Source organism: Achroia grisella, unplaced genomic scaffold (genome assembly GCF_030625045.1).
Source record: "Achroia grisella isolate CSIRO2021 unplaced genomic scaffold, CSIRO_AGI_Agris_v1 utg515, whole genome shotgun sequence".
In the NCBI taxonomy this organism is placed as follows: Eukaryota; Metazoa; Arthropoda; class Insecta; order Lepidoptera; family Pyralidae; genus Achroia; species Achroia grisella.
In genome coordinates this window covers 1,559,853-1,569,694 of record NW_026712908.1, presented here as the reverse complement: position 1 = coordinate 1,569,694, position 9,842 = coordinate 1,559,853, and the positions used below count along the sequence as shown (strand labels likewise).

The 9,842-nt window shown below is 32.1% G+C and overlaps 2 protein-coding genes across 3 annotated transcripts; one reads left to right on the top strand and one right to left on the bottom strand.

The window, feature by feature from the left end:
* Positions 1 to 832: 832 nt before the first annotated feature.
* LOC131846966 (isovaleryl-CoA dehydrogenase, mitochondrial) lies at positions 833 to 7,709 on the top strand. The gene is made up of 9 exons (XM_059196384.1): positions 833 to 973; positions 1,593 to 1,719; positions 2,937 to 3,015; positions 3,424 to 3,529; positions 3,840 to 4,001; positions 4,486 to 4,641; positions 5,275 to 5,466; positions 6,270 to 6,438; positions 6,901 to 7,709. Exons 1-9 carry the CDS (start codon positions 857 to 859, stop codon positions 7,032 to 7,034), a joined length of 1,242 nt encoding a protein of 413 aa, XP_059052367.1. The 5' UTR covers positions 833 to 856; the 3' UTR covers positions 7,035 to 7,709.
* A 644-nt stretch (positions 7,710 to 8,353) lies between these two features.
* On the bottom strand, positions 8,354 to 9,793 carry LOC131846965 (bifunctional peptidase and arginyl-hydroxylase JMJD5). 2 transcript variants are annotated; one of them, XM_059196383.1, is made up of 2 exons: positions 9,722 to 9,793; positions 8,354 to 9,508 (listed from the first exon to the last, which is right to left on the bottom strand). In XM_059196383.1, exon 2 carries the CDS (start codon positions 9,489 to 9,491, stop codon positions 8,376 to 8,378), a length of 1,116 nt encoding a protein of 371 aa, XP_059052366.1. In that variant the 5' UTR covers positions 9,492 to 9,508; positions 9,722 to 9,793; the 3' UTR covers positions 8,354 to 8,375. The 2 variants fall into 2 exon arrangements, with proteins under 2 accessions (XP_059052366.1, XP_059052365.1); XM_059196382.1 differs by lacking the exon at positions 9,722 to 9,793 and having other exon boundaries at positions 8,354 to 9,605.
* Between the last annotated feature and the right edge of the window lie 49 nt (positions 9,794 to 9,842).

Here is a 9,842-nt window from a genome sequence, read left to right as displayed (position 1 = left end):
ATAGTGTTTCGAGGTAAAATGAGCAATTCTGTTATGCTGGGTTTAATGGGTTTTAGGGTACCAGATAATTATTTGGGGCAGCAACAAGGCTCAAGCTGCTAACGGTACCTTGCGGAAGACTTAACTTGTTACCTAAACAAAGCATCGCTGCTCGCACTGCCACTCTTAATCAAGTAGAAGAAATTGACGGAATTGTTTGTGTGTACCTAGTCTGTGTACATCACGAGAGTTACAAGATGTGTAACAACTATGAATACGCAATTGTTGTGAAAATAAATAAAACTCCTGCGTGATACGATTTCAGTTTAAGGCACCGTTAGGGATTTGAACCTCAGCTCGGATCGTAATGATTTTGATCACCTGTACCTAGTGTTGGTGTTATATTGCTATGCAGTATAATCATATATTATACCTTCTACTTATATTTGGTGTGAGAACTTAAGAGTTAGACAGGAAGAATTTATAATAAACCTCAGACTTTATTAGTATGAATAATATTTCTGATCACATTATAAAATACTTTCTGATTCCACGAAAAATTATCTGTCCTTATAAAATTTACACAGCTTGAATTAAAATATCATATTTAACTTAAGGTATAATCAATGAAAAATAAACTAAATATAAATGTATCAACAAACGTGATAAACTTTCGCCTTATCACGAATAGTAATAATTATCATAATGCATACGTCATGTCGTGTGTTGAAGAAAATGTATTGTATTTCATTTTAAACTTAATTCCATAGGACATAAAGCACTAAACTACAATGTCAATAGGATAAGTTATCATTGTTAATGCAATCATTCAGTATATTGCTAGTTACTGAGTCGAGAAGTCGTTTATATTGACATTATGGTGCTAGCATGCGTAAGAAACTTACTATACAGAAGCAGCAAAACCGGTACACGCTGTATATCACACTACCCGATAGATGAACATGTTTTCGGCCTGTCTAGTGAACAGCAACAGGTAAGTAATTTTTTTATAAACTGTGTAACTCTAACTTTGTACCTGTATAACTTTTTTCTTTGTTAACTGACTGGTACAAAACGTATAAAATTATATGATTCTGAAGCTTACCACATAATACTTACATTAGTGAAAACAAATCGCCCGATCCTGAGATCAAAACCGTACAAACTAACAGACAAAATTTGTAAAAACAATTTTGTTAGAATTTTTGTGTTATATATGTATTGTTACATTCGTATTATAGTCGTTATTTTTGAATAGATATATTTCTTTATATATAAAAATTACCTGTCACGTTGTTGGTCCGCTATGGACTCCTAAACTACTGAACCGATTGCAAATTTGATTTGCACATTGTATACAATTTGATCCAACTTGAAAGATAGAATAGCTTACATTTCAATTTATAGTCGTAATATTATTTTATTCAAGAACTTTATCCACAGCAACGCGTGGTCGTGTTTGATAGTATACCTATTTATAAACGAAAATGTGGTCGTAGCATCGTTTCTTTAGCTATGTTGAATACATTTTAAAAATATTCCAGAAAAAGGAGAGTCGCTTATGCTATCGTCTTATTCGTATATTTAATAAAAGGTAATTTAATTTATTTTAGCTCCGAAAGTTAGTGTTCGACTTTGTACAAAAAGAATTAGCACCAAAAGCGGCAGATATTGACAGAGAAAACAATTTTAAAGAGTTAAGAAACTTTTGGCGGAAACTTGGAGAATTGGGTCTGTTAGGTAAGAATTTATTTATCTATTTATGACACTAATAAAATACAAACAGCGATCAAAAGTACGACGTCGTGAGGTTCGAACGCCTACCGGTGCCCTCAGACTACAGTCTTATCCGTCAGGCGAGAGTTGGCCTTTATATCGCTCCATAAGTCCTTCCGCGGGTTTGGAGTGCAATCTGCATTCGCCCCTTATCATCCGGTGAAGCTGTTAAGGCCAGCTTTATATGACAACAGCAATAGAGTAGTCCAAAAAAGAAAAATGAAATATTTTGGGACTGAGCAAAGGAATAAGGCTTTTACTGACCCTTGATAGATGTATGGGACATTTCTTTTTGGATTATGAGTTCAGTAAATTAATTACTACAAATGTATAACTACTTACATAGAGACAATGTATCAGAACATATACCTATACTAGCATACATATGAATAATAAAACACCTGTCTACTTGTACAAACTTCTTGTAATTACCATTTACTGTGAGTTATATAAAAATATAGGGTTGTGTTCAATTTTTTATTTTATTATAGTGGCACTGAATATACCGCATCCGTATGTACAAAGCAAACATATCATCATTGTAAATAATAGAATAGAGTTATCAGTCTTCGGACAGTACACGTAATTATCTTAAGTCCGCCTGGTGGTCATAAGTAATTACTATACTACGTGGTCGTTTGCTATAGAAGATCTTATGGATAAAGGACCCAAAATTTCATGGAGTTCCTGATGCACTTCGAGCATTGTGCTCCAGTAGGATGAATATGACGGATTTTAGTGCAATGGTAGAAAGTGTTATCTACATAAGATATACAAAAGAACGTATATTTTAACACTCGACCTCAGTAGTATAGCATACCGCTTTACTTCCGATGACAGATCGCAGGTTCTATTTCTCCTCGATACAAACATTTTTATTCATGAGTATGATATGTGTATGTTATGGTCATAAGACCATAACATACAGATATCAGAAGAAATAATCTTTTTTATGTACATTATGTACTAAAAAAAATCTATCATTTGTTTTGTTACCCACACCACTAGTTCTGTCTATATTGCTTGGAACTAGATGGCGCTGTGTGAATTGTCCAGGGTTTATTATTATTATTATATATACAATTTTATTACCACTTACTTATCTTAATTTGCTCTTTAATTATTGTTAGTAATTAAAAAACTGAAGTATGTATTTGACACACTTTTGTTTGTATATGTAGGAATAACTGCCAGTCCAGAGTATGGAGGTACAGGTGGAAAATATTCTGACCATTGTCTTATTATGGAAGAAATTTCAAGGTATGTACTTATATTGAATATGCTGATATTTATTGAATAAGATAAGGTGGTATGGTACACAATATTTTTATTACATTGTAAAAAATAAATTAAATTGTAGAGAACGTTAACAAAATTAAATGTACCGAAAAATATTCTTAGGAATATTATAAACCAGCTACTAAAGGTATACGCTGGTGGAGCACCAGTGAAGGATGACAAGATGAGCATGATCTCAAATCAAGAATTAATCACATTGTTGAAAGAGAAGAGAGTGTCTGAAATTGGGGCAAGTGAATATTTGACAAAGAGAAACAATACAGGTCTCTTTTATCTCAATCCTTCGGTACGACCACATTCTGCGGTCGAAGTTATGTACAGCTATATGTAACAAAACAGAAATTGTTCCATTTTACATTATTGTTTCAGGGGATCTGGTAGTATCGCATTATCGTATGGTGCACATTCCAATTTGTGCATAAATCAAATCAATAGAAATGGTACGCCCGAACAGAAGAGTAAATATTTGCCAAAAGTAAGTACAAAGTTCAACCGAATTCACTTAATTGAGGTACACGTGTTCTCTTTCTTATTAGATGCCCGTTCAAGTACCATACGAAAATGAATATAATTTCATAAACAAATTAATAATTATGTAATATTAAATTATTAATTATAAAAATATTATATAGCATAAAATTATAAGGACCTAAATTAAACAGTATAAAGAAACCTCGAGAAGAAAACAACGAACTTCAGTGTTACCTACACTGATTCTGTAATGCTCCAGTTTATACGACTGAACTGATCATCAAATCTTGGTTATGAATTGATTTCCTTTGTAGTTGTGTTCAGGAGAACATATTGGTGCTCTGGCCATGTCGGAACCAGGATCCGGTAGCGACGTGGTGTCCATGAAATTGCGCGCCGAGAAGAAAGGGGACTATTACGTATTAAATGGTAACAAGTTCTGGATTACCAACGGTCCTGACGCAGACGTATTAGTGGTGAGTAGAATATAATAAGTACCTACCTACTGTAATCAACTATCAAGGATAGAATAATACAACGGTAGTAAATGACCTGTCTAAATTAGGAATAATATCTGGTTTATTATTTGGAAATGACATGGTCCATCTCGCCGTAGCATATAAATACAAAGACACCATTCAATTGAGAACCTTTTGTTTCTTCAGTCAGTTGTAAATGTAGATTACTTCTCATACCACCTTTATGCCTATTATTTATTAGGCTCAGGTTGAATAATATATATCTATACAGCGATAATAGCCCACTACATCAGTAAACAACTGATAGAAATTTTGTAAATATACATATAGAAAACACTCACTAGTACAATGAACATGAATATCTATGATGAATGCACGTATTGTGCATGAATTGAACCTGTAACCATCGGAAGCAAAAAAAAATATGCTAAGGCACTAAAGCGTCGCGGCCTTATTATATAAGTAGTAATTAAAATTTCAGGTATATGCAAAAACAGATGCAACTGCCAAACCGCAGCATGGGATAACAGCTTTTCTAATAGAAAAAGATTTCTCTGGATTTTCAACAGCACAGAAACTGGATAAACTTGGCATGAGGGGTTCTAATACTGGCGAGTTGGTGTTTGAAGATTGCAAGGTACCAAACGAAATGTATATATATATATATATCAATATAGGTACTAGACAAATGAATTACTTAATAATATTTGTAGGTACTCCTATATGGCCTCTAGTTGGTTGTACATACTTACATTTCTGGTATATTTGAGAAAGTGGTTTTGTTTGTTAATTCTTTGGTAGATGATTTACAGCGTGCTTGTAGGTACGGACCGTCATAATGCTTGATATGCTGGGTACTGTTCGGTTCTTTTATGTAATGTTAGACATGCATTAAAAATATATACCTTCATTTAGATAATTGGTAGTTATAAATTTACATCTGTAATTTGATTCATTATCAAATAACAGATGAATGTCTCCGTACAATTATTTCTTAATAGCTGTGCCCGCGACTTCACCCGCGTGAAATTTATTGCATGTGTTATTCTGATGTAGGTATACCTAAGCTATATTATTGTTTCATTAAAATCCATTTAGTAGTTTTTGCGTAAAAGAGTAAAAATCCATCCATCCAGAATAACAAACAACTGTATCTTCTACCATAATCATTCCGCCATATTTACTCATAACGTTCAAAATTTATTAAATATTTGATACCTGATTATAATGTCTACTTGTAAATTTGCCTTTTGTTTACTTCCACATCTAGGTTCCAGCGACCAATATACTAGGTCAAGAAAATAAAGGTGTGTACGTTTTAATGTCGGGATTAGATTTTGAACGATTGGTGCTTGCGGCTGGTCCCGTTGGTCTGATGCAGGCTGCCGTTGACACTGCTTTCGAGTATGCACACACTAGGAAACAGTTTGGACAGTATATTGGAGAATTTCAGTTGTTGCAGGTAAGATTACCCACTTAAGTAAGGACTTATTTATTACAGTCCCTGAATCTTAGGACGCAGCAGACGCGGGAAGGTGATGGTTAATAATGAGCGACTGTTAGTCCTATTCCTAAGGGGCCGTTCAAGTATTACGTCATCAGATTTATTACAATTATTTACCCTCCATCCTCCTTGTCAGCAAAAGTAAGAAAAGCTTTTACCCCCTCCCCCATGCTTATGTAAATATTTTTCATTTAATGTATTGCTTTTTTAGCAAAGACAATGTGAGGGTTGCCATTCGTGTAAAAAGTAAATAACTACTGATGACGTAATCGTCATCAAGACTCCCCCACCCCCACATGTCATCCAAAATAAGCAAAGCAAAGGCATACTGCTTACGTAATACTTGTACGGTCCCTAACAATGGGAGGAAGACCTCCACGCGGTCCTTTTAAAAATTATCAGTATGGACTGACTGACCTCACATCATCATCAAATCATTCTGCATTGGTGTCCCGCCTGCGTATACCGTTTGCGCAGAAGAGTAAGGGATACTTTTTAATAACTCGTTCTGATTTTTTTTTATTCTTTAGTTTAACTTAACGTTGAACAATTCCCTGGTGACAAGCGCCTTGCATGACATGAAGGACTTACAAAACTAACTACAACGAAATGTTAATAAGAACAGATAATTACTATAGATATAGATATAGATAATTTGGGAATATTTTTTAAGAAACATTAACCAATAACAATTACCAACGATTTAAAGTTATGCTTTAGGGAGTAATTCGTAAAATAGATAATTGTTTACAATGTTTCAGGGCAAAATGGCTGATATGTATACAACGTTAAGTGCTTGCCGCAGTTACTTGTATAATGTCGCGAAAGCTTGCGATGATGACCACGTAAATAGTAAAGACTGTGCCGGCGTGATACTGTACTGCGCAGAGAAAGCGACTTCCGTCGCTTTGGACGCGATACAGATTTTAGGTATGGTATAAATGGCCTAAATTCATTGGCTAGCTGTAAGTGACTAGCTAACAAAAGCAGTTGATATACATGTCATTTTAAATTAGAGTAATGTATTAATGAAAATGTTATTGTAAATACAAAAGAGGTATTCACTAGTATCCATTTGTATGTGATAATTCAGTCATTTACTATTTCAGTATAAAACTACTCAATATACTACTCTGTATAAAAAAAAATAATCCTGGATGATAAACCTTGCTCCAAAATTATGAGGATGTTATGAAAGTGCATGTAAAATAATGTTGGCTAAATAGAAATACATTATTATATATACATCTAGTATTATACAGGCTTATCTCAAAAAAAATCAACAAACAAAAGGAAAGTCCACTTATAGTTATATCTTTAAAGTCTAATTTCTAAAAATTTAAGGAATATAATATGACACTTATTACAGTAATGTAATTTTTTTACTTAAAGGTGGCAATGGTTACATCAATGACTACCCAACAGGAAGAATACTTAGAGATGCCAAATTGTACGAAATAGGCGCTGGTACATCAGAAGTACGAAGAATGCTGATTGGCAGAGCTCTGAACAACGAATATAAATAGAAAACTACATTTTATTATTTTTTAAACTCTACCAAAGACAAAAAAATATCTTCTGAAAGTTATCTAAGACTAAGTAGTTTTAATTAGAAGTACACAATAGAAATAGACTAAGAAAGAAATTATTTTTTACAAAATAAACTACAAACTCATAATAAACAGAAAATCTACAAGACTATTGTAATATTGATGAGACCTATGTTTTTTTTATAAAAGAACAAAACAAACTTAGAATAAGAGTACCTATTCATTAAGCCCCAGTATGACGGGCGATAGGGATGAATGAAAGAGGTGGTAACAGCTACACTTCAAAATTACCCAAAAGGAAGAATACTTAGAAATGTTAAATTGTCTAAAAATGGCGCTGGTACAAAATTAATATTTTTTTTAACATAGCTTTATAAATTTATAAAAATAAAAAAATATATGTATATGACAGCATTCTTATTTTTAGGCAATGTAGTTAATGCAATAGTAATACTACTGTTATAATACATAAATAATTTAGAAATTCATTCAGTACTATTATTTTGTAGAACTGGAACCCATAATGAACAACAACAGTGGCTACTAGACCACAGAGATTGTTGATATACTGTAGTATAAACTTTCATATAAAGAGTAGTGTGGCTCTGTATATAAAGCATAATTATTTGACCAATATTGTAGCTGTTATATGTTATACTGTCTATAATCATATACACAATCTACAAATAAAATAACAACTAGCCATTCATTGTAGACCTTGAGTCAAAAATTGTGAATTTAGATGGTGTGGCCTTCACAATAATTGACTAGTTGGTTATTTTTTGTTTATTCTGTCTACTATAAACTTATGTATAAATAAATTAACTTATGAACATACTCAGTTTTAACTGCCGGAACTGTAAATGCTTATTCAATTATAGTTTTATATTATAAATAAATATACACTTTTAAATTTGTTTTTTTTTAATAATAATAAATATTAAGTGTGCTTAATCCACAGTAATTTCATATTGTCAACATAATTTATTTTCAGATTAGGAACAAATGAAAAAAACCTTATAATAATTTTGGTATAATATAGGATCAATAAATTATATATCAGAATTAAAAATTTGAATTTAGAATACATCAATAAGAATTATAGGATATGCTATGCACTATCCCAAAATCAAACTCAGGATATCAAACTTAATGCTCAAATCACATGAAAATAAAAAACAAACGCCATATAAATATTTGGTAATTATTCCCTAGTATCAAGTTTAAGTATAATTTTATCACATGTAAAAGTATGTAATATATTCTTATCGCTGACTGAAGTGATATTCGATATTCTTTCTTAATATTAACATGGTTTTAGTTCCACCAGAAACTCACTGATATGCTTATAGATAGTGATTCTACAAAATGCCACCACTTTGGAGGTATGTATAACATTTGACCAGGATGTAAGACACAGTAATATGCAGTTGCATTAGTATATTTGGGATATTTCTCTAGGTCAGGTTCCCTTGGATCCACCTGTGCTGTGTTATTCAATAACTCATGGTCATGTGGGTATAAAAACTCTGAATCATTGGGTGAAAATAGAAATATATGTTTTTCACCAACAACTTGTGTTAACAAGTTTCTTTTGGGGTCATGATGTAGAGCCGATACAGTACCTTTTGGGCCAAACCAAGCCATTATATCTACAGCTTCATCATTGTCTGAGAAACAGCAGTATTCTGGTTCAGAAATGTCTCCTCTCAATTCTGGAATATGTTCAAACAGCTGGTACTGGGCCAGATAACCTGTAGCTCCATGGGATTGATAAATGTGTTTGTTTATAAATTCACCAACTGTCATTAGTTTTTGTGTCCAATCAGAATCTGTGTAAACACGACCTAACTCTATAGGCACTGTTCTTGAACCAGCAACTTTATTGAAGTAACTTATATGTTTCCATTTATTTAGGGCTGGCCAATGATTGATACAATTGTTCAAAATGGCAGGTCTATCTTTTAAAATGTAATCTCTATAGAAATGTTCCATACTAGGACAATCAAGAATATCGAGAGGCTGAGTATTATATTTGCTACTTTCAACTATAATGCTCTCTTGTATATTCAATATCGCATTGTCATTATCAGAAGACTCTTGGGATAGGGTATTGAAACAAGATGCACAATTTTGTAACAATTGAGGCTCATTATCTAGTGGACATCCAAATAAAATGCCAAAATCAATTATTTTATATGATTCTTTTATAAAATTATTATCTATAAACTTTGCTAGTTTTACCAAATAAATTAATTTCAAATATGATGCTATGGTAATAGTTTTTCTTAAGAAAAGTTTCACCTCTTTCCAATTACCAATATTGACTCTTTCATACATGTAATCAATTACTGCTTGTATTTTTATATTGACTGCTGGATTTGTGGTACTCGTACTATTTAAGTAATTCTTCAAGATAGTTTTACAGGACATATCCAGCTCGGAAATCTCTGAAAAAGAGCCTTGGACACTTTTTCTATATGATTCAAGTTCTGAATAAATTTCTTCGACACTACGCATGTTTAAATAATATAAAAATAGTATGATCTAAACTGGTACTATTTAAAAAAAGCATCTAGAATTAATAAAATTTGGATCCTGTGTAAATATGAGTATTTATAGTATGTATAAAATATGAAGTATCTTTTTACAATTAAACTTACAAGTTTCGTCTATTTGTCTTCTTATAATTATATAATGAAAGAAATAATTTCGCATACTTAAAAATATCCAATATTATTATTATTTATATATATTCTTTATTAAAACAAAATATTTGTTTAC

Bases quoted from the DNA above. Each gene is read 5' to 3' on its own strand.
- LOC131846966 (XM_059196384.1), top strand. From the start codon at position 857: ATGGTGCTAGCATGCGTAAGAAACTTACTATACAGAAGCAGCAAAACC. The intron at 1,720-2,936 runs GTAAGAATTTAT...TTGTATATGTAG, and splicing joins TGGAGAATTGGGTCTGTTAG to GAATAACTGCCAGTCCAGAG. The intron at 5,467-6,269 runs GTAAGATTACCC...ACAATGTTTCAG, and splicing joins GAGAATTTCAGTTGTTGCAG to GGCAAAATGGCTGATATGTA.
- LOC131846965 (XM_059196382.1), bottom strand. From the start codon at position 9,578: ATGCGTAGTGTCGAAGAAATTTATTCAGAACTTGAATCATATAGAAAA.